Source organism: Arvicola amphibius, chromosome 7 (assembly GCF_903992535.2).
Source record: "Arvicola amphibius chromosome 7, mArvAmp1.2, whole genome shotgun sequence".
Classification (NCBI taxonomy): Eukaryota; Metazoa; Chordata; class Mammalia; order Rodentia; family Cricetidae; genus Arvicola; species Arvicola amphibius.
The window spans coordinates 43,135,132-43,157,803 of NC_052053.1; the positions used below are offsets into that span (position 1 = coordinate 43,135,132).

A 22,672-nucleotide genomic window follows, 5' to 3' on the forward strand; every position below is an offset into this window, starting at 1 on the left:
CCGCCTCCCCGCCCTGAAAGTCTGGGGCAGTTTCTAATTTTTCTAGAGTAGTTATGGAAAAATGTTTATTTGTGCACTAAAACCCGGACAGGGCTACTTTTTCTTCTTTTTGGACATCTTGAGCTTCCCCTCAATCAACCGCTGGCCCTGTTTCTTTATCTCGGCCCGCGAAGGGACGTAGCTATGGTCCACGTCGGCAAACTGGAAGGTTTCTGCACATGCAAAAAAGGAGTGACTGGCCCCCTCTTTCCAGAGACCCCCCTTACCCCTCTTTACCCGTTTGCTTTTGCTGCCATGGACCTTCTGTGTCTGCAGCTCATCTCAGAGATGGACCAATGCCTGAAGACTCTGTGATCTGACCCCTGCCCTAAGTCACCCAAGGCCAGGTGCCAAGGAACCAGAATTTGCCAGGATCACCCATACTAGCCGCCCTTCGCCGTTCACCCTACCCTGTCTTTGCGGCAGGAATCCCACTAATAGTCTGGTCTGGGCTCCCTTATGACCCATTCCATGATATGCCCCTTTGTCTCAAAAAAAAAAAAAAATCCTTGTAAAGGTTAACCTCTGTCACCTCAATTAAAACCTTTCCCTTTAGCACCAGTCTGCCAGTATGTTCCAATCAGACCTAGGTGTGCCATCTCTTGCCTTGAGTTCAGGCCCTATCTAGTTCCGGCTATGATTCCTCTCCCCCCATCTAGGGCCTCACCTATCATGTCCTCCTCTTGGTCCTCAAAGGTAATCCTGGTATTATGCTTCTCCTTTAGAGTGGATGATTCCAGGGCATCCCTCACCTTTGTGTCAACCTGCAGGGCAGCACCCTTATCAGCTTGGATACGACATGGGCTTTGTGGGTACCCTTCCATGACCCGGGGCTACCTCCTCATCTCTGGTCAGCATTTGCACGCGTTCAGCCAGGTATATGAGCTTCCCCTCGCAATATTCCAGCTTGCCATACACATCAAGGGTGTCCGATATTGCTACTTCTTTCTGTAGGCCAGAGAGGCAGCTTGTTTTTCTAGTGTCCCCACATGAGGACCCTATGTAAGCAGCTCCCCGCTAGGGCTGGTACCTGGGTGGCTGGCAAGGTGATGCCGATGAGCCGGATGTAGAGGTTGTCAATACCTGTCTGGATGGCCAGCAGCAGCTGCTGGCTCTTGGTCATGTTGCTGTAGGCCTGCTGGAGCCTTGCTTCTTCCTCTTCTAGCATATTCGTCATCTTTTTTTCAATTGAATTAAAGCTGGGGAAGAGGTAGTCATAGCAGTAAGGGTGGGACAGACAGTACTCAGGGCCCACAGGAGTCCTGAGCCAGGTGTGTCAACTTCAGGGGCTCATAAATTCAGCTTCAAGTGGGTGGATCCTTAGCTTGTTGGCGGATGCCCAGGTTTACTGGCTATAGGTATGTGCAGCTACTAACTTGTACCTGTGGGGCCATCCAGCAGCCCTGAAACGTACCCAACAGAGCTGGGTGTCTGGTGGAATTTGAGCAGTGCCTCTTCCAGTTCCAGCTTCTTCATCAGGGCTTCCAACTGCATCCGCCGCTCCTCACAGTCCTCCATTTGCAGCTCCAGGTTCTCCTCTGTGTTCTTCTGAGCCAGGAAGCGGCCCGCTATGTCCTAAGCAGTTCAAGGCAGAGAGAAACGGGTGTGGGTCTGAAAGGCAGTAGGGCCTCATAGTCCTGGTTTCTCCTGGGCCTCTCCCAATGGAGAGTGCAGCTTTGTGGTACTTGGGGCTCAGTCATGACAATGAATACTTTGGGGCACTAAGGTTTATGAGGGGCTGGGTAGAAGGGTAACCTGTACATGTCCTTATACATACATAACTCTCATGTCAGGCAGAGGGTAATTAACTCCATCTATCATGAAGAGACCATGTATCGCCTTCAGTCAAGATGCTGTGGATGGGACCTCAAGGCCTGACAATGGTAACTCAGTTAGGTCTATGACAAAAGGAGGCTAATTCACTGTGGTTGTCAAGTTGGGAAGGGGTTCATGTCCTTAGCATTTGAACTTTCAAATTCTAGCAGACTAGAATTTATGCATGGGGCTGGAGAGATGACTCAGAGGTTAAGAGCACTGCCTGCTCTTCCAAAGGCCCTGAGTTCAATTCCCCAGCAACCACATGGTGACTCACAACTGCCTGTAATAAGATCTGGTGCCCTCTTGAAGAAGAGACCTGGTCAGTCGTCTTCATCAACTTAGACCATGAAACCCAATATGGACAAGTTCAACAGAAGCGCCATATACCAGCTGCCTGTGCATGCTTCAGCATTGCCAGGGCATACATTTCATTCATTTCTTTTCCATTTCTGTCCTGTGCATAGAATATGGTTAGGACATGCCATCCATATACCTCAGAAAAGCCCAGACTTGTTCCAGGCTTGGGAGCATCACGTTTGGGGGCCTCCAAGGGGAGGTTAAGCTCTGTGAACTTTCTGCAGAGCACCCCAGGCCCTGGCCTCACTTAGTCACCCTTCGGGTGTCAGGGAGACTTACCCAGAGGTGAGAGCACTGTACAGCAGACTTGACCCTCTCTACCAAAGTGGTCACTTCTGTCTGGTATTCCATATCTGCTATGGAAGTTTCTCTTTTCCTCACTGGGCAGAGCAGAAAGGGAGGGCCTAGTCAGCATGCAGGAATGGCTACCTGGTGCCTTTAGACACTCTGGCTTCGGAGAAGACACCCAGGATGTTAGGTGCCCTCGTGTGACCTGTACCTGTACCTGCCCTCCTCAGCCTGACCCTTCAGAGTACCTTGGGAAACTCAAGGACAGACAAGGACCAGGAGCAACATGGCATCATGTGGCTCTGGGAAGCGGTTCTGATGTCACTGGGCACCTGAGCTCTAGTTGCTAGAGATAACATCTCTGCAGCCACCTTGTGCCGCAGGCTCTCAGATTCTTCAGGGACAGTCAGGGAGAGGCAGGGGCTGTCTGTCTTCCTCACCCTAGTGACCACTGGTCTCATGATGACATGGCTGGGCAGTCCCAGTCATTGCTGGCTACTGGTGGCCTTGGCTGGACAAGGCAAGGGGCTGAAGCTCACCCTTCATGGTGTCCATACTCATCAGGTTGGAGGGGAAATCCAAGTCCCTTCGGCCCTGATGGGGGAAAGAACCAGGTGAGAACGAGAAATGAAGGGTCCTCCCGGCTCTTCCCCCAAGGAGTGGTGGGTGCCACGGGGCGTGGCTCAAGGTGTACACGGCGGTACTTCTCGCTGGTTTCCTTGGTGTGGATCTTGTCAATAAGCTTCTTTTGCTGGTTCAGCCGGTTTTCCCGTGCCCTTCTCTCCTCAATGAAGGTCGCCTCTCCTTGCCTCATGTTCCTCTGGGGACATAGAGAGTCAGTGGGGATACTGTCACACCAGGGGTCCTCCCAGGGCTCTAAAGCCAGTGGCCAGATTTTAGTCTTCATCTTATTGGACTATGGAAGAAAGCTGGCCATTCTTTTCTTCTTACTGGTTCCCACTGTCCTCTTGGGTGCCCCCTTGCCTCTGTAGTGCAGACACTTGTGGTGAACACATGCCTACTGACTTTTCTCTCTAGGCCAGGCTCTCTCTCTCTCTCTCTCTCTCTCTCTCTCTCTCTCTCTCTCTCTCTCTCTCTCTCTCTCTCTCTCTCTCTCTCTCTCTCTCTCTCTCTCTCTCTCTCTCTCTCTTTCTCTCCTTTCCCCTAGGCCCTTACCTTTCTTTAGTTGCCTCCTGGCTTGTTCCACTTGGAACCCATTAAAATGAATGTAAGATTTAACATATCTAAAAGTAATTCATCCCCTTAATTCTCAACCCTAGTCTCTCTTCCATTCTCCTTTTGAGGCTGAAAACTGCCATCCCTCCCTCCCTCCCTCCTGCTCTCACACCCCTCCTATCACCAAAGCTCACTGTGGTCACCCCTTAAAGATTCCCATGCCCTGTCTGCTTCTGGCCACCCACACTCTGCTACTGGCCTGGCCACACAGCCAGTGATTCTGCTCCAGCACCTTCTGGCCATTATAAAACACAATCTGTGATGTCTTTCTGTTAGTTTGTTTGTTTCCCAAGTCAGGGTTTCTCTGTGTAGCCCCTGGCTGTCCTGGAACTCACTCTGTAGACCAGGCTGGCCTCGAACTCACAGATGGACCCAACTCTGCCTCCCAAGTGTTGGGATCAGTGACCTGTGCCACCACATTCAGCATAAAAGCACAATCTGATCATGTGTCCTTTATCTTCTCTGAGGCTGTAAGCCTGAAGACCCTATAGCCTCCAATGATTCCTGCAGGGAAGTTACATAAACTTCTGTGCACTAATACATGGCAACAGCCTTGGCTTTTCTGTCCTTTCTCCTTTTGAGCTCTGATTACCCCTGGACTTTGCTGGTTCTTCAGAGCCCATTCAAACATACTTCCTTGGAAAGCCACCCTTGAGACTTCTGAAATCCTTTGCCTCTGTTGGCCATACTGACCTAAATGTGATATGGTGGACTACTAGATGAACTGCCCACTTCAGGAGGATGGGAGCTGCTGGCTTCCCTAGTCCTGTCTCCCTAGAGATAGTGTTTTTTTTTTTTTTTTAAAAAAAGATTTATTTGTTTATTATGTATACAGTGTTCTGTCTACATGTCTGTCTGCAGGCCAGAAGAGGGCACCAGATATCATTACAGATGGTTGTGAGCCACCATATGGTTGCTGAGAATTGAACTCAGGACCTCTCTGGAAGAGCAGCCAGTGCTCTTAGCCGCTAAGCCGTCTCTCCAGCCCTGAGACAGGGATCTTGGTAATGACAAGGTGAATAGATGCCCACTTTCCTGGCCACCTCTATTATGGCCTCTGTGCCCAAATTGGCTTTCTCTGTCCCATGGGTGAGCAAATCAGTTGGTAGGGATAACAATGGATTTCTCCAGTGAGGATGAGTATTGTAGGCATAGGATGTCCAGATAGGTCCCGAACAAGACAGGATCAGGTGAGCCAGCTACTGATGGTTCCCCAATCCTTGGACTCACCTTGACCTCATCAGTAATCATCATGGCATCTTGGGACATGATGGTCATATCTGACAGCTCTGAGCAGTAGTTGGTTACCAGGTTCTGAAGCTTGTCTAGCTCCGTGGGGTAGCCTGCCAGCACCTATCAGGATGGGCAAAGGCAGCATGGCCATGAAGCCATGGATTCCTTTGGTGCCATCATACCCTATTGCTGGCTTTCCTGAGCCTTCTGATTCCCTTCCGTCCTTCATTCCCAGACTGCGTTAGCCCTGGAGACAGGATAGCGGTTCTGTCTGTGGCCTAGCCTCTGGGCAAGGCACAGAGCCATCAGGAGAAAGAAGTGTTCTAGTGTGGATAGTCATTGGTGGCCTATGGATGCTCACTACCTAGGACAAGAGGATGTAATGACTCAATGTTGTATCACAGCAAAGATACTCTGAAACTCAGGAGGGTTTGCTTGGGGGCATCTTTGGTCTGAAGTGGAACAGAGGGACTTGAAAGATGGGCTTGGAGACAGATAGGGCTCAAAGTGAAGTTCTGACCAGCTAGCGATGTGATCTTGGGATCACATCTAGCCTTTTTAGGGTGATCCTGACTTTTTCGGAAGGTTTCTGTTAGGGTGGATGGAGAAGTAAGGTAGCATATTTAGCCCAAGGCTAGGTGCATCGATGGCCAAGGAAGCTTAGCTTTTGATATTTTGCTGTTAAAACCTGTACATGCTGAATCTTTGCTGATTTTAAAGAAAATGTGGATATTGGGATTTGTTTCAGGTGTGTTTGTTCTGGAGAGAAAGTCCTATAAGAATACCCAGGAGAAGGAGTGTGGGGAGGGCTGGACACAGGAAGGAAAGGTGGGCAGGGCCTCCAGTTGAGCCTCCAGCACTAGGGTCAGGTAAGAGGGACAGACCAGAGCATGACACCTTGGCTCAGGGACTTGACCCCAGCAGGGAAAAGCTGCATTTGCCCACATTCCAACCCTTTTTCCAGCGAGCCACGCTACTCATTTAACCTCGAGCCACGCTACTCATTTAACCTCCCTTTCTAAGGGCTAAAGCATTAGGGATTCCTCCTGGCCACCTTTCCAGGCCCATGCACCGTGCTGCTTTCCGTACCCTGCTGCCCTGAAGCCCTTTCTCCCCCACTTCCACTGCAGATGCTTTGCTCTATGGGAGCCACTGTGGGAGTTGCTCAGTGAGATTCACAGTCATGGTTCCCTGGGATGTACAGGGGCCAGAATCTGCTTTCTCCTGGCTTCCAATACAGAAAGCAGGGTAGCCAGATCCAAAGAGGGCAGGGAGATATGCGTTCAGCATATTTTTGAAGGTGGAAATGGAATCTGTCCTAAACCATGTTAAGGGACTCCCTGGGAAGGAAGTATCATTCATCTCTGACCCTCAAAGACCCAAACTAAATTAGTTAGTATGTGAAAGAATTCTGTGGTTTTTGTGATGTGTGTGTGTGTGTGTGTGTGTGTGTGTGATGATTTGCATCTGTTTTTGAGACAGGGTCTTGCTGTGTAACCCAGACTGTCCCGGAATATGTAATCTTCCCATTTTAGCCTCTTGAGTTCTGAGATCACAGACCTGTGGCACCATGCCCAGGCTTAAGCCCAAATAATAGGCGCACCCCATAATATGTTTGTGTGGAACAATAAAAATGAAGTTCTCTAAGGAAAGTTCCCACACACTTTTTCCGAGCCACTTTGCAGGCTGCGCAGAAGAGATTGGAGGCGGGGCTCCCTGGGGGCGGGGCTCCCTGTGGGCGGGGGCTCACCTTCTTAAGGTAGTCCAGCAGGTCTGTGTACAGCATGTGGATGTTCCGGCTGGTGGTGATCTTGAGCGTGGTCTTTTCAATATTGTTCTCCAGCTGGCGGATAATCTGATGGCAGTGGTGGAGTTGGATCACTGAAAAGGCTTGGTGACAAGACCCACCTCCCCACAACCTCAGCTCAGGTGTGAAGGGGCAGAACCCTGATCAGGAGGGCACCGGCTGGGGGATGGGAGTGGGGGGGGGCTGGGCTTTCACACAAGGGTGTCGGGCTCCCTTAGTTCTGCCCCTGGCACCAGGTCCTGCAGGTGAAGTCATTGTTGTGCATCTTATCCACCCAGTCACCATGTATAAAATGGCTTTGATTCCCACTTCATGTTTACAGCTGTGTGATAAAACATTACCTCAAGACATCGGTTTCCTGCTCCTTGTTAGTAAGTTTTCCTGTTTGTACACAGCCATGTAAGGGCATAAACTAACCAAAAGGTCCTGCCCATCCGCAGATCCCACCCTTCTGATGTAGGCCAATCTCACCTGTTAAAGTTTTTTTTTTTCTCTTACAAAGACCCTCACCGAAGGAGACGCCCTTCCCGCAGAACCCTGCCTAATTAGCGATCCAGCCCTGATACAGAGGCGCTGTCTGAAGGCGGGACTTCGTCCCCTTTACAGACGTCTCCACATCCTCTGGTATAGAACCACCCTTTCGGAATCACGCTCGCTGAGTCCCGCCTCCCCTGGAAAGCTCCAGTGCAAAGTCGATGCTTTCCGCTGCCCCCTCCCGGTCCCCTGACACCTGCAGCAGCTTTAGCTCGTCTTTAGTGGCATCAGGCTGGTTCCGCAGACTGGCCAGCTCCAGCTGCAAGCTCTCCAGCTTCTGTCCCCGTCGCCGAGCCAGATGGACCAGTACGTTGTGTGCATTCACACGGTCGAAGACGTACTTGCGCAGCTTCTCCCGAGCCACCTGAGTCAGGGAGGGCGCCCGCGCGTGGGTGCGAGAGGGAGCGCCGCGGGGACCCCAGGAAGGCTGCCAGTCAGGGACCCGCGGCTGCCCCACGGGGAGCAGGAGGTTGGAACGTGCCACGCCTTCCCGCCGGCCTCATTACATTTACTGTAGGCGGACCTCGGGGACTGGGACTGAAAGGGGCAAGGGATCCTTTCTGCCTCGTTACCTCCATAGAACAACGGTGGTGTGCCAGCCTCATAGACACGTCCTTCCCACAGGCCTTGGAGATGGTCCGCTGATCATACTGTGGAGCGGCGGTGGCTGAGCCAGAAGCCTGGCCCTTTTGCATCCCCCTGGGCACTGATGTACTCAGACATATCCCACTGTGCCTCTTACTCGCCGCTAATCCAGCAAGGAGACCGTTGGTCCTGAGACCCCTGAGCAGAGCACACAGGACCCCTCCATGGCCATCCCTGCTCCAATGTTATGGGGTCCGGAAAGGAGGTCAGAGAGCCCAAGGAGTCCCGTGGTACTATGGAATACCTGCAGGTACTAAGCACTCCGGGTGGGTATTGGGAAACCTGCCCTGGACACCAGTCACAAAAGTACCTATCCCTGCAGGCCTTCTGGGCCAGAGAAAGGGGTAGGGTGTATGCACGTGTTAAGTGAACCCCAAGTGAACCGCCACCTCTTATCCCCAGACTGCGATGGGGGTGGGGCTTTTGCACCTTCTTAGCCAAAGCCCACTCCTGGGCCCCTCGACGGAGGTTGTTGCGCAGGAGGCCTAGTGTAGCCTTGTTCTGAGCCGTCTTCTCCTTCACGCCCTGGATCTGGAGCGCCCGACATTGTTCTGTAGGTGATGGAGGGAACAAGATTACCAGACGGTAGGCTAAAGGACTGGCTGAGAATTCCAGCAAAGCATCCAGAGAGTCTAGTGGAATGCTGCATTGCCTCCACGACCATTTCTTTCCCCTTCCCTGGAAGACACGGGCTTCCCTGATCAATTGGTAATCTACAAGACTCTCCAGGGATGGATGCTGGGAAGTAAAGAGAGTGAGGCCAAGACCAGGGATGGGGAACCCTTCTCTCTTTCACAGTTCCTGTGCCTAGAATCAGGTAGATCCCTCCTCAATCCCTCCAACTTTGCAACAGTGTTGTAGTAAATGCACAAATCTCCTCGAAGCTCCCCTCACATGGCAGGCCCTTCTGGAACTTTTGCCCAAGGGGGCCTGGGTGGGTTGTAGGATGACAAGCTACCTAATAGCAGGCCAGAGTGGCAGTCCCCAGTGTGGCTCACCCTGGAGCCGAGTGATGGTCCTTAGCTCCTGTATTTGTGCTTCTACAGCTGCTTCATTGTGAATCTTCATGGTGGGCCCTAAAGATCCTCCAAGGATCCTGTGTGCCTCTCAGCCTCCCTGCTCACAACTGAGCCTAAGTTGAGATTGTCCTTGGAATTTCAGGTCATTGTGATGGGACTAAGGTTCTCAATGCCCAGAGAACCCTGAAATTCCATCCTTTTAGAATTTCATTCTCAAGGCCACCTCTGGGTGCTTGTTCTAAGGGAAATGAGTCCTGAGGCTGCTGTTTCAGGGGTTCCACTAGACACCAGAGACCTCTTGGTGGTGAGCAATCTGTGATGATTTAGTGCAATGCCTCACCCAGCACCCCACCTTCTTGTTCTCTCCCCTGCTCTCGGGGCCACAGAGTGCTCGACTGTGCCTCCTACATCTAACCTCAATGTCAGTGCTTGGGGAGACCTCTCTTTCCAACCCATACTCCTAGTTCAAAGCCCAGGCACTGGGTGACCTAGTGCCCCACCCCAGCTTCTGCCCAGCACTGTTCAATCTCTTCCAACTTTTCCAGACCTGTGCTGGCCCTGTCTGGTGCCACCCTGCTTGACTCCTGCCTCCCTCAGCCCCCTGGATCTTGGGTCCCCAGTTATGGGCAGGGACAAGTCCACACATCTACACCATACCCCTTCCCTTAGAGCAGTGTGCTAGCAGTCGGCGGCAGAGCACACCGTGGGGTCTGCAACATGGTCTGCATGGGGCTGCATAACTCAGTACCAGTGGGGAGCTTACTCTTCTTCAGGTGTTTGTTCTTCAGTCTGGGAATAGAAGGCAGAGTCAGGGTGTTGCATGGCTGCTGCTTCTGCTGTGTCTCCCCTCGGCTGTAGATGCTTTCTGCTCCTGTGAGCTCATGCAGTTCTCCCTCTGTGCCAGTCTGTATCCTAATCTCCTCTTATAAGGATGCCAGAAAGACTGGATTGGTCCCCGTGGCATCAGTTAGTTCTAATCACTTCATTAAAGGGCTCATCTCCAATGGCTGCCTTCTGAGGTCCTGTGGGTTAGGACTTCAGTGTATGGATTTTGGGGGTTATGGGGTCAGAACATGTGTCTAACACAGGACACATTTGTGTCTCTTCCCATGTCCTCTCACATGGAGCCTTTACCTTTCAGCCACTTTCCTGTCCAGTCTAAACTCTGCGGTCACCTCTTGCCTCCCTTCTGGTCTATGCCTCATCCTCAAGAGGGCTGGAATGACCTGACATGGCCATGGCTGCTCACCTTACCTCCCTAGTTTTTGGTGGCCCAGCTTGGTGTCCAGCTGAGGCAGAGTCAAATTATAGCTCTTTCTTTTCCCTCAGATACAGAACTCCTGAATTTTAGTGGAGCAAATAAATGGCTGTCTAGAGTAAGGCTGCCTTCCTGGGTTTCCTTCTGCTTGATGTACCATGTAACTTAGTTCTGGCCAGCGGTGTGTATACAGACATGGCAGAAGAACTGTCTTCTTCCCCCTTTTTTCCTTCTGTTAAATGGGATGATGAAGCAGTGTCTGGAGCTGGTGGAGCCACCCGGCACGATGAGCTAGATTGAGAAGGGGGGCCATTCCAACAGGAAAGAGACTGAAGGATGCCTGGGTCCCTGACCCGCAGAAGAGCTCTTAAAACACTGCCGGGGATTGAAGATGGCATGTCCCCCAAAGCTAAAGCTCATGCTGGAGTTTATACCCCACCCCCATTGTGAGGTTTTAAGAGGGTAGGAAACAGGACTGTGTCCTTTAAGTAGGGCTTTTGAGAGATTAGAATTTAAGTGACCAGGGTAGAGCCACCATGGTCAAACCTCAGTGGCTTTATAGGAAGGAGGAAGCAACATGTATGCTCTGTTTCTGACCTGTGATGTTTCTGGACTCTGCCAGAATGACAGCCACCACTAGGTGGCTGCTGGACCTTTGGCCTCCAGAACCGTGGGTTAAAACAAGGTTTTTGTTTTTTTGGTTTTTTTTTTGTTTTTGTTTTTTTAGTTGGGCAGGCAGAGGCTGGCAGATCTCTGTGAGTTTGAGGCCAGCCTGGTCTACAAAATGAGTTCCAGGACAGCTAATCTGGCCTACAAAGAGAGTTTCAGGACAGCTAGGACCGTTACACAGAGAAACCCTGTCTGGAAAAAAAAAACAACTTTTTTTAAAATTATAATCTGCCCAAGTCTGTGGTATGTTGTTGGCAACAGCACAGACACTGATAGACCATCTACCTCGGTTTCTATATGAAAACTAACTTGGCTCAAGCTTGGACTATGTGAGGCCTGCTGCCACTCCGTCCACTGATTTTTCCCACAGACATCCAATTGAGAAGCTCAGTAGAGGTGTAGGAGCTGGCCAAGGCCAAGTCTTTGTGCTCCTGGGATATAAGGTTGGGACAATCTGTTTGTTTTTTTTTTCGGGGCTGGTTGGTGTGGGTGGTCTCCTTCCTCCCCAGACATTTCCTTTGGAGCTGTCCTGCTTGTTCTTTCTTGGAGAAGGGCTTCACTGATGCTAAGCAGGTGGGCACGACTCATATCCCTGCCTGGGCTCTGACTGCTCCTACCTCTGTTCTGCTCCTCTGGTAGACTTCCAGGAGGATAGGCATTGGTGTAACTACATGGCCCAGATGGCTGGAAGGAACATCCAGTTCTTGGGCTCTACCTTCGGAACTTCTGCATATCCTCCAAGATCAGCCATACGGGGCATGATCACATCTTCTCACCCCCTACATTCTGTTTGTCTTTGTTTCTGGAGACAGAGTTTCTCTGTAGCTTTAGCTGTCCTGGAACTCACTCTGTAAACCAGGCTGACCTTGAACTCACAGAGATCTACCTATTTGTTTTTTCTTGAGACAGGGTTTCTCTGTGTAGCCCTGACTGTCCTAGAACTCGCTCTATAGATCAGGCAGGCCTCGAACTCACAGAGATCCGCCTGTGTCTGCCTCCCCAGTTCAGGGATTAAAGGTGCGCGCCACCACTGCCTGGGCTTTCTTTTTAATATTACACCTGTATTTCTTTTGTGTGTGCCTGTGCATGTGTAACGGGAACCCACACACCACAGTAGAGATTAGTTGTTACTCTTCCCACCACGTGGTTCTTGGGGAATTAAACTCAGTCAGCAGGCTTAGCAGCAGACCCACAGAACAACCTCACCAACTTGTTTAATTGCTTCAGAGCTCAGGTAGGAAAACGACAAGCCGTTTATTAGTTACAACCCTCCTCAGTTCTCCTTGGACTCGGGACGCAGAGGTCAGAAGAGGGACCCCAAAGCACCAGAGAAAATAGAGAAGAAGTCTCTCTCGCCACTTGCAGGCTGCTGCCCCCACAGCTGTGAGCAACAGGATACAACTTTCTCTGAGACCCCGACTTCTTGCTGCTCTGGAGGATCCCCCCACCCCCTTCTAATCCTTGTCTTCTAAGCCCTTTTCTGAGCTGAACTCCTGGGGGAGTCCTAGATTTGGGACAGGTTGTCAGGCAGGCCTGCCTAAACACATGTGTGGGGGACAGGTGATACTCAGGGTGTGTGTGTGTGTGTGTGTGTGTGTGTGTGTGTGTGTGTGTTTGGTGACTAGATTTGGGACAGGTTGTCAGGCAGGTCCGCCTAAACACACGTGTGGGGGACAGGTAACGCTCAAGGTGTGTGTGCGTGTGTGTGTGTGTGTGCGCGCACGCGCGTGTGTGTGTGTTTGGTGAGGTAGGAAGGACCAGCCTGGAGTCTGTGTTGCATCCTGTATTCCAGGATTCCCCTCTTCAGATCCTCCACACCCTAAGCAGCCAGAGCTCTTCTAGTTGTGATGATCTGTAAGAGGCAAAAGGGAGACAGCTGGATTCACATCTGTGGGTTTTTCTTTTTTTTTGTTTCAATTTTGATTTTTTTGAGACAGGGTTTCTCTGTGTAACAGTCCTAGCTGTCCTGGAACTTGCTTTGTAGACCAGGCTGGCCTCGAACTCACTGAGATCCGCCTGCCTGTGCCTCCCAAGTGCTGGAATTAAAGGCATGCGCCACCACCGCCCGGCCTATGTCTGGTTTTTGAGGGGTCCTGATCCTGTTCTATCATGACAAAAACAGAGCTCCTGTCAGACGTGGTTAAACAGACTTATAATCCCAAACCTAGGAGGCGGAAGCAGGAATTCAAGGCAAGCCTGGGCTATGGACCCTTTCTTAGAAGAACAAAAACCAAAAACACCAGATTTCTCTAACAAGGACAAGCAGGCCTGAGGCCCACCAACTTGGTATCAGATTCAGGGTCTCAGTCCTAGACTCTTCTAAGCTGTGGATGTAAACTGCTGTGCCCTGTCCCACACCTTCCCAAGGCCCTTCCCTCTGTCTCAGGGTCACCCTAGTTTCCTGGCTCCTCCTCCAGGGAGTGCACTGCTCTTTGTTGTTCTTCCAGCCTCAGCCCCTCCAGGGGGAAGCAAGACTAGCTGGAGGGAAGGAGCAGTCTATCACTTGAGTCCCATGAGCTCGTCTTCCTGAAATATCTTGCTGCCCCTTTGGGGCCCTCTCACCTGTGTTCATGTCTTTGGGGAGTTGACCTGTCTCCAGGAAGAGCCAGAGATCTCTGCATTTCTGAGACTCTGTTCTTGTCACTTTGTAGCTCGCCACAGATCCTACAACTGGAGAGCGGGAAGCAGGAGGGTGGTGAGTTGGGGGACCATAGCCCCTGCACTTTTTACAAGGGGACCTGGCACAAGCTACTTCTGGGCAGACAGGGTGGGTAGGGCTCCAGCCAAAACTGGAGCTGGATCACAGTTAAGTCTTAATCGGAAACACACTAACACTGAAGAGTCCCTGGCAATGGATGCATTTCAGGGCCCAGGATGGTACCTACTATGGAGTACTCACTAGCAGACACCAGCAAGCTCCACTGCACAGGGTATGCAAACTTCCGCTTAATGAACAGCTGCAGGCCGAAAGTCACACCAGCGCCTGCCAAGAGCCAAGGAACCATTGGTCAGCCAGCAAGGTGATGGTCTTAGTGTCCACTGCACCTGCAGTGCAGGCAAGATGACGTGGCGCCACCTTCTGGACAGTAGGTTACAGTTTTTTCCCTTTAAGGTGTGTTCTTTTTGTGTCCCAAGATCCCTGGAACCAGCCTACCTGTGACAAAGGTGAAAACGCCCTTCATGAAGGCGTTCGACTGGCACGCGGCATATTCCTCGAGCCCCTGGGATGGAGGTGGTGGTGTTCATGGCTCAGTTCCCTTTCCTCCCTTCCTGCTCCTCCTTTGGGCATGACCTGGTTTGGAGAGGGACACTGGGGACCGGATAAATCCCACCCTCTCCTAAACTCCTTCAGCGTCTCTATCCCCAAGGCAGGAGGGTCCCCGCTCCGCCACTCCATGAAGGAGCTTCCCCTGCCTGTAGTCGGCTTCAGGTCAGCTTCTGAGAACTAGATCCAGCACCCCAGGCCAGCCTTCTCACCGGGTGTCTGGCTGCCACTGCGTCATCCACTCGGGACAGGCCCAAATTCACCATGGTTGGTCAGGTTCCGCCAGAGAGGACAGACAGACTGGGGACGGGTGGAGCCTAAGACTCGGGCCTGCGCAGAACGTAGCAGAGAGGATTAGGTCCCCCGACTCCCCGTTCTAAGGGGAGGAACCTAGATGAGCTCACCACGTGGACGGAGCGGGGAGGCTGTAGGTGTCCTTTGGGCTGGTATTGGTCTTGGAGTTGAGCTTGGGGTTTTGTGACCCTGAAAGCAGCCCTGGCTTTCGTCACTCCTTCAAGAGCGCAGTGGTCGTTTTAATTACATGAGCCGGGGCTTTGCTTTAAGACTACAAGTAAGGGTTAAAGTAACAATGGAGTAGAGACTTGGAATTCCAGAAATTCAATTGAGCCCATTTTTGGTGCCTGTTCTGTGTCAGGGGCTGGAGTCCATAGAGCTAGGCTGGTTGCCCACAGGTCAGAAGGTCCTGGCTGGAAGCTCCCAGAGGGGAGCTGGTGAGCTGAGCCACCTGGAAAGTAGAGCCAGGATTAGAGGACGGTCGGATGGGATGCGAAAAAGAACTCTGGGAACACAGGTGGGCGGACTACCTGATTCTGACCTTGCCAACCAAGGACGAGGGACACAGAGGGGCAGTAGGTACGTTTCAAGGAAGGCAGCGAGTTGTGTGACTTACCGTGGAGTGTCCCCGCAGATCCCTCACCCCAGATTGGAAGCCCTGTCGGTGGCAGAGGCTGATTGTCTGTGGCAGGACTCAGCTATATGGTGTAGTGGCATTTCATTTGTATTTCATTCATTCATTCATTTATTTATTTATTTATTTATTTATTTTGGTTTTTCGAGACAGAGTTTCTCTGTGGCTTTTTGGAGCCTGTCCTGGAACTAGTTCTTGTAGACCAGGCTGGCCTCGAACTCACAGAGATCCGTATGCCTCTGCCTCCCGAGTGCTGGGATTAAAGGCGTGCGCCACCACTGCCTGGCTCATTTGTATTTTAATAAATAAAACTTGCCTGAAGATCAGAGAGTAAAACAGCCCCCCCCCCCCAGCCTTACAGACCAGGCAGTGGTAGTGCACACCTTTAATTCCAGTAGCCACTGTAGTTTGCCATAAAAGCTGGGCGGTGCATGCCTTTAATCCCAGTGGTGCATGCCTCTAATCCCAGAAATAGAGAGGATTATAAAATGGGAGAGACAGCTCTCAGACACAGTCTCATTCTGAAATTTCTGGAGGCAGGATGGCCATTTGGGACTGAGGTTAAGGTAAGAGCCAGTGGCCAGCTAATTTCCTTTCCAGATCTTCAGATTGAACCTCAGTTTCTCTGAGTTTTTATTCATCGTGCATCAGTACGGGTTGGGCTCAGAGACTGTGGTCAGCAGGTTTGGGTGGGGTTGGGGTTTGCCAGGTGTTTATGCCTGGGTGAAAAGTGTGTTGAGGATCTAGCTGTGGTGTGTACCTTGCGTGGAGGAGGTGAAGGCAGGATGATTGTGCGTTTGGGGTCAGCCTGGGATAAACTTGTGGGCCTGTTTCAGGAAGGGGGAGGGGAGAGGGGCTGGACTCAGGCCTTTGTGGTTGCATGGCAAGCTCTTTAAAGACTCAGCTATATATGTCTGTGTGTGGGTGTGCGCACATGTATGTAGGAGATATGTCTGTGTGTGGGTGTGCACTCGTGTGTAGGTGATATGTCTGTGTGTGGGTGTGCATGCATGTGTGTAGGTGATATGTCTGTGTGGGTGTGCGTGCATGTATGTAGGTGATATGTCTGTGTGGGTGTGCACTCGTGTGTAGGTGATATGTCTGTGTGTGGGTGTGCACGCATGTGTGTAGGTAATATGTCTTTGTGTGTGTGCATGTGTGTAGGTAATATGTCTCTGTGTAGGTGTGTGCACATGTATGTAGGTGATATGTCTGTGTGTGTGTGCGTGTGCATGTATGTAGGTGCCTGCATAGGTCAGAAGAGAGCATTAGATCCCCTGAATCCAAGTTACAGGCATCTAGGAGAGGCCTGATATGGGTGCTGGGAACTGAACTCCAGTCCTCTATAAGAGTAGTAAATGCTCTTAGCTACTGAGCCATTGCTTCAGCACCCCCCCATTTCTTTCTCCTTACCTCTTTCTTCTCCTCTTTTTTTTTTTTTTTGCTTCCCCCTCCCCAACAAGGGTCTCTGTATAGCCCTGGCTGTCCTGGAACTTGATCTGTAGACCAGGCTGGCCTCAAACGAGGTATCCCTGCCTCTGCCTCCTGAATGCTGGGATTAAAGGTGTGCGCCTCCACCACCCAGCAAAAGACTGGCAATCAAGCGCATTGGCTGTTCTTGCAGAGAACCTGGATTCCATTCCCAGCTCACAACCATCTGTGACTTCAGTCCATGGGAATTCAGTGTCCTCATTCGGCTTCCATAGGTACCAGGCACATGTGTGTTACACAGACATATATACAGGCAAAACATGCATATACATAAAATGGAAAGTTTTTTTTTAAATTGATTATTGGGGGAATGCAAGCTGGTACAACCCCTTTGGATGTCAGTGTGGCGATTTCTCAGAAAATTAGGAAACAACCTTCCTCAAGACCCAGTAATACCACTTTATGTATTATTTATGTAGAGCTCAATAAATATCAATAAAAAATTGATTATTGGTTATTAATTAAAGTAATATTTTGTATGGAGTCTGAAGAAATGCAGATGCTTCTAAGAATAAAAATGCACCCCAACCAGCATTAGCTGGTGCCTAACAGTGAAAGAGAATGAAGATGCGGGAGAACTGTGTCACCATGCCTCTTCCCTTCAGCACTCCTGGGGGCCCTGCATATCCAGAGGGATGCCCCTGAGTGGGGATCCCTCTGTCTTCACACCCCCACCCCAGCCTCTCACTCAGACCTCGGTCGCCTCCCTCCTCCCATCAGGTTCCGCACTCGTCCCTTGCTCCTGCTCCTCTTTGGAGGACGGTGATTGGGTTTGTATTCCCGGATGAGGGATAAGATGCAGCTTCCCTATCATGGTAACGATGGCTGTCCCTGGTGTCCCCAGATCTGTCCCAACACAAATCACTTTAGGTTGTTGTTATAGCTTTGGGTGTTCATTTGGATGAAAGTACCGTCTGCATCCCCCTGATACTGGCACCCATCCTACCCCTTCTCTGTAGGCTTGAATGTTTTGGTGCTCTTCTTTCTGAGGGTCCAGGCCAGTGGGCCTCACTCAAGTTTCTACCTTTGCCTCATGTACTTGCTATCCACTTTTCTCTGCTGAATGAGCTTCGAGATCCTGAAGCCTTGGCAAGGCCAGGTGTGTGATCATCAATGGTCTGGGAGTTCCTGACCTGACATGTAGCATTTTTTTTTTCCCATGGTGGGTCCTGGCTTTGTACTCCTGGGGCAGGCCTGGTCCTGGTCATAGAACTGTAACCTCTTGCCCCATTACTATGGGGCTGCACTGTAGGCCTTACCCTCTGAACCTTCCGAGAGAGAGAGAGAGAGAGAGAGAGAGAGAGAGAGAGAGAGAGAGAGAGAGAGAGAGAGAGAGAGAGAGAGAGAGAGAGAGACTTGCCTCTTGAGAATGAACCAGGGATGGCTCTCAGCACTACTCAGTCCTTTGGGCCTCTGTTTGCTCTTAGCATAAACATCTGCTCAGTGGCCTCTGAGCTCCTTCCGGCTGAGTCTCAGACATCTAAAGCTTCCTTGTGCCCCCCATCAGGGCTCTGTTCAGCCGGCTGTCCTCCCAGTGGTCCTGAGGTCACCATCCCTCATCTAGCTGCCTTTTTGTAGTGTGATCTAGCTGCACCCAGATGTCTTGGCCGCCCTCACTCCCCCCCCAACTGATAGGTGAACTTCCTTGTACCCTGTATTTGACAAGGATGTTTGTGTTCTTTCTGGTGTGTGGTGTTTTGCAGAAGTATTCGTCCTACGCGATGCCCTGACCTTGACCTCAGGTTCTGGCTGCTCAGCTTGGCTAGGGCCAGCTGCCTAAAGATATAAAAGGCTTAAGCTTGGGGAAAATAAAGGCTGTTCTTCCTCCTGCATCAAAGCCTCCACGTCTTGATCCCCTCCCCTCCCCAGTCTCAGCATCCAAGCTGCGCTGGCATGGCATTTTGTTTCTGGGGCTATACTCAGCATTGGCCACTTTGATCTCTGTCCCTTGTACCTAGAGTGGCCATGGAGTTGTTGTGGTGGCAGAGACTGTGGAAAGAACTCCAAGCCCTATGAGACCCTTGCTGCACCTCTCTGCTTAGTGCTGCAGGAGTGTCGGAGGTGGCTCCCTTTGGCCTGTCCACTCATTAATGGGTTCGTTCCTGAAAGTGGGTCTCGGAAGGCTGCGCTGACCCATCTCCCCAGCTTTGTCGTCTCGGTGACTCTCTGGGTCTCAGTCTCAAGGTCGCCATGGATGTTTGGGGGCCTCCCTTGCCCGCTCCTCTTACCACTGCAGACCCTCCCAGCGTTCAAGCTTCCGTTTCAGTTTCTTTGACTTTTATTAGTGCTCACTGGTTACATGCTGGACAGTGTCCAGAGGGGCGTGTAGGGAGCACACAGCAGACAACACACTGACACCATCTTCCTGGGCATAGCTATAGGGCTGGAAGCAGGGGCACCTTAGGATGCCCGGATTTTCATCTCAGCGACCTTGTAGGAGTAGTGGTAGCCTAGGCCTGTCATCCAGTTGATGCCATCTGCGAAGCTCCCATGGGAGCCGGGCAAGTAACGGCCGTTGAGGTTGGAGTGGTGACAGTCCTTGTACCACCAGGCCCCATGGTACAAAGTTGCACAATTCAGGTTGTTTGCATCGTTATCCTGGTCATGGGTTGTGAATGGCATGCTGTTGTGACTGGTCAGGGAGTCTCCTGGAAAGATTCACACCCATCCGCCCTCAGGGTCAAGGCGGAGCCCATCCCAGATGGGCAGGGGCAGCTTGCAGGTCCCCTTCCATGCCCCCAATAACAACAGCCTCTAGTTTTCTGCGTGATTTACCTGCAGTGCCCCCGAGGAACTGCCCTAGGGTCAGCTTGTATTTCTCCTGTTCTCCAGACACCCGGAAGGAGCTGTACTTGGCATAGGAAGTTTGGCCTTGGAAATCTTGTAAGTCGACCCGGAGGTCTTGGCTCCCTATGACGTGGGCAGAAGGAAGAAGAAGGCTGAGCCAAGGCAGAGCCTGGGAAGGCAGGCTCTGGCCGAGGGGCTGCTTTCTCACCATTGCCTGTGAGCAGGTGCAGGTAGTCATTGCCCAACCAGAACTCTGTGCCCAGGTTGCCAAAGCCTCTTTTGTAGGAGTCCCAGTCTCGGAAGAAGTCGACGGAGCCGTCCATTCGTCGTTGAAAAACCTGTGGGTTGGCCGGGGTAGCCTGTGGGTGTGGGGCTCTGAGGAGTAGGAAGGAGGGATACATCTGGGCCACCCCCTTTCTTGTGCCCCCTTCAGGAAGCGGATGAGGACGAGATTTCAGAAAGCAGGTGGTACAGGAGAATACAAATGTGATTGGCGGACTCCAGTGGCCCAGGGCAAAAGGCAGGGTTGCCAGATTTTTTGATGCATCTGTCACGGCTGGTGTCCTATTGCCCACTTAATTCACTCCACAGAATTCTAGATTCTGGTCCATCAGTGCTTGGGGTCTCCTTTGTAGCGCATTACATTTTTTGTGGTTACTTTGCCATCTCTGGCTTCTGCCTTTGGCTCTCCTGAGGGAGGCTGCTGTGTGCTAACCTTGTATGCTCCACCTTGAGCCTTCTTACTCACAGTCCAGCCCCCGCCATCCACATCCATGTCACAGAGCACAGTCAGTGGCCGGCAGTCAGGAAGATAGATGGTGTACCAGCCAGTCAGGAAGGTCCCCTGTGTCAGTATGTCTTTGCAGCTCCGGGGCCCTGTACCATGGGGAAGCAGGAAGCATTGACTTGTACCCGAGGTATGCTCCAGGGTCAAGCAAAAGGATCCAGTAATGTGGGTTCCTGCACTGTATTCTTGCAGGCAGGAGGTGGGAGTGGCCAGCTGGGAGGTCACTTACCTCTCTGGCACAGGGCGTCTCCTAGCTCCTCCTCACCTGGGCAGGAGACATGAGTGTCATTCTCTTCCTTGGTCCCTTCCCAGCACAAACATATTCTAGCACCCCATATTCTACTTGGCATAGCTGGTGCTGGACCCCTCTTGCTGAAGAGCCCAGCACACACTTCCTGACTGGCCCCTGCTGGCCGCAGGCTTCTTTATGTGTTTGGCTGCCCTCTGTGATTATGTCTAGAGTTGGGGTAGGGCGGAGGGCTGGCTGGGAGGCTGGATGTGCCTAGTAATGCTTCAGGCTACATCAACCCTTGATGCTGGGTGCTGAGTCCTTCCTCCTGTGTCCTTGGGCAGCTATGCCTTTCCGCTGCTCCTTTGCTATCCTTCAGGGTTTTTTGGGCCCTGGCCAGGGCTTGTTCTTCTTTACTCACAACCACAGCATAATGATGCTGGAAATTTTAAGAGACTTCTGGATGTACTTACCCAGCGATGGTGTAGTTCCGGGGTCGCCTTTCTGTCCTGGAGGAATACAGCATAGCAGCCTGGTTCCAGAGCTGGAATCCTGCCAGATCCTCTTACAGTGTTGGCCTCCACAAGGGAAGAGTCTCCTTTTCATTGCAGTGTGTGTGTGTGTGTGTGTGTGTGTATGTGTGTGTATGTGTGTGTGTATGTGTGTGTACACCTAGGTGTCCATGTGAGCGGCGCTTGTAGGAGGGAGACTTGAATACCCAACTAGCTAGGAAGAGGATAGGCATCATGCAGCTGGGTAGGGCATAGGGGAGGAGGGGGGTGTGGGGAAGGTGGTACTGATACTGCTCCCAAGTCCTGTCGGGATCTTGGGCATATCGACCCACAGGAGAGGTTCCTTCTTACCTTTGCTGCCAGCAGGCCCCATCTTCCCTGGACTGCCTTGGAAGCCCCGTTCTCCTGGAAACACAAGGAGTAAACTGGATTCATGCCCTAGATGGGACTGGAGAAGGATTGGTCAGGGCAGAGATGATAGGGGAATCTCCCTTTCCAGGTCTCTACCTACCTTTCTCAGCAGGGCTGCCAGGATCCCCTTTGGGCCCGGGTGGGCCAGGAAAACCAGGGCAACCTCGGATGACAGCCACCTTGTCCTGGACCCCCAGACCTACAATTTTGACATCTGCACAGAATAAAAGATAGAAGAAGGGTTGTGGCTGGGCGGTGGCGGTGCATGCCTTTAATCCCAGCACTCGGGATGCAGAGGCAGGCGGATCTCTGTGAGGGTTGCTTTAGTGCAGCACTAAAGAGTCACAGCTTTCTGTACCCACCGTACCCCCAGGAAGCTGAGTGACAGCCTGCCCCTGGATGTGTTCCCAAGCTGCCCTTCTAATACATCCCATTCCCTGCAGCCACACATGCAGGCATATACAAGTATGGGTGTCCCCACATGGCAGAGCAGTCGCCTCTCACCTGGACAGGTACCTCCCTCCTGGCCCAGGGCCTGGGAAGGGCCAAAACACAGAAGTGCCGAGAGAGTCCACAGGGTAGGCCACCCCATTTCTCTGGATCCAGTAGCCGCTCCTTGGCTCCCTGGCTCCTGAGCTGAGACGCCAGTGAATGACGCTTGAGGTGAAGGCTTTCCCTGCCTGGATTCCTCAGAACTCAGCTCTTTTCCCCACAAGGAGCCCAAATTAAAGGCAGGCACACTTCCTGTGTGTCACCAGATGACCAGCTCCACACCCAGGGGTACCCTATAGCTCATGAGTGCGCTACTCACAAACTCAGCTTTCCAGGAATCGCATGCAGATGGTGCTGTGCTCAGCACACTTGCCTGGCCAGTGCTGGGGATTTGTGGGCGTGAGGACACCGCCACCTCCTTCTCGTCCTTCTCCACCTTCCTCTTCTGTTTTTCATCGTTAGTGAAGACAATAGTCCTTAAACTTGGAGACAATTAATGAGAAGATCCCTGAAAAACTAGCTCCAAAAGGCAAGGTCGGACAACAGGCTCCTTGGAAGCTGAGAGGCAGCTTGATAGATGTTGCTGCTGCTGAGCCCCCTAAGAGCCGCACACTGCACTGAGCGCTCCTCGGCCTCCTATTCATGTGCACAGCAGACAGAAGTAGCCTTGCTGAGAGAGGGTCTGAGGCAGTAGCTTCTGACTGCCCTGTGAACCTTAATGCCGACCTACTGCCAAGTCTGTCATTGGCCTGGCTAGGGCTGGGTATAGCAAGCCAGAGACGCTGCAGCCAGTGAGCAGGGTGCCCACAGGGACCTGGGTGGCTGGAGGGGTCAGGAGCTAGTAACTGAAGGAGACAGCTCAGGTGC

General features: G+C 51.9%; 3 protein-coding genes across 6 annotated transcripts; all 3 read right to left on the minus strand.

The window, feature by feature from the left end:
* Positions 1 to 37: 37 nt before the first annotated feature.
* On the minus strand, positions 38 to 9,756 carry Ccdc183 (coiled-coil domain containing 183). Of its 4 annotated transcripts, none has more exons than XM_038336491.1 (14): positions 9,740 to 9,750; positions 8,387 to 8,508; positions 7,885 to 8,095; positions 7,509 to 7,676; positions 6,722 to 6,826; positions 4,969 to 5,091; positions 3,197 to 3,322; positions 3,042 to 3,096; positions 2,494 to 2,594; positions 1,454 to 1,614; positions 1,070 to 1,238; positions 877 to 987; positions 707 to 803; positions 38 to 212 (listed from the first exon to the last, which is right to left on the minus strand). In XM_038336491.1, the coding sequence occupies exons 3-14, from the start codon at positions 8,005 to 8,007 to the stop codon at positions 94 to 96; spliced, it is 1,458 nt and encodes a 485-aa protein (XP_038192419.1). In that variant the 5' UTR covers positions 8,008 to 8,095; positions 8,387 to 8,508; positions 9,740 to 9,750; the 3' UTR covers positions 38 to 93. The 4 variants fall into 4 exon arrangements, with proteins under 4 accessions (XP_038192419.1, XP_038192421.1, XP_041911372.1 ...); XM_038336493.1 differs by lacking the exon at positions 9,740 to 9,750 and adding an exon at positions 8,956 to 9,025 and having other exon boundaries at positions 7,885 to 7,962; XM_042055438.1 differs by having other exon boundaries at positions 7,885 to 8,508; positions 9,740 to 9,756.
* A 2,337-nt stretch (positions 9,757 to 12,093) lies between these two features.
* Positions 12,094 to 14,509, minus strand: Tmem141 (transmembrane protein 141). Its single transcript, XM_038336504.1, has 5 exons — positions 14,381 to 14,509; positions 14,058 to 14,124; positions 13,803 to 13,886; positions 13,466 to 13,573; positions 12,094 to 12,755 (listed from the first exon to the last, which is right to left on the minus strand). The coding sequence occupies exons 1-5, from the start codon at positions 14,432 to 14,434 to the stop codon at positions 12,742 to 12,744; spliced, it is 327 nt and encodes a 108-aa protein (XP_038192432.1). The 5' UTR covers positions 14,435 to 14,509; the 3' UTR covers positions 12,094 to 12,741.
* A 4,478-nt stretch (positions 14,510 to 18,987) lies between these two features.
* Positions 18,988 to 21,905, minus strand: LOC119819723 (ficolin-1-like). Its single transcript, XM_042055378.1, has 8 exons — positions 21,818 to 21,905; positions 21,414 to 21,527; positions 21,254 to 21,307; positions 20,391 to 20,567; positions 20,123 to 20,250; positions 19,583 to 19,712; positions 19,363 to 19,497; positions 18,988 to 19,235 (listed from the first exon to the last, which is right to left on the minus strand). The coding sequence occupies exons 1-8, from the start codon at positions 21,903 to 21,905 to the stop codon at positions 18,988 to 18,990; spliced, it is 1,074 nt and encodes a 357-aa protein (XP_041911312.1).
* Between the last annotated feature and the right edge of the window lie 767 nt (positions 21,906 to 22,672).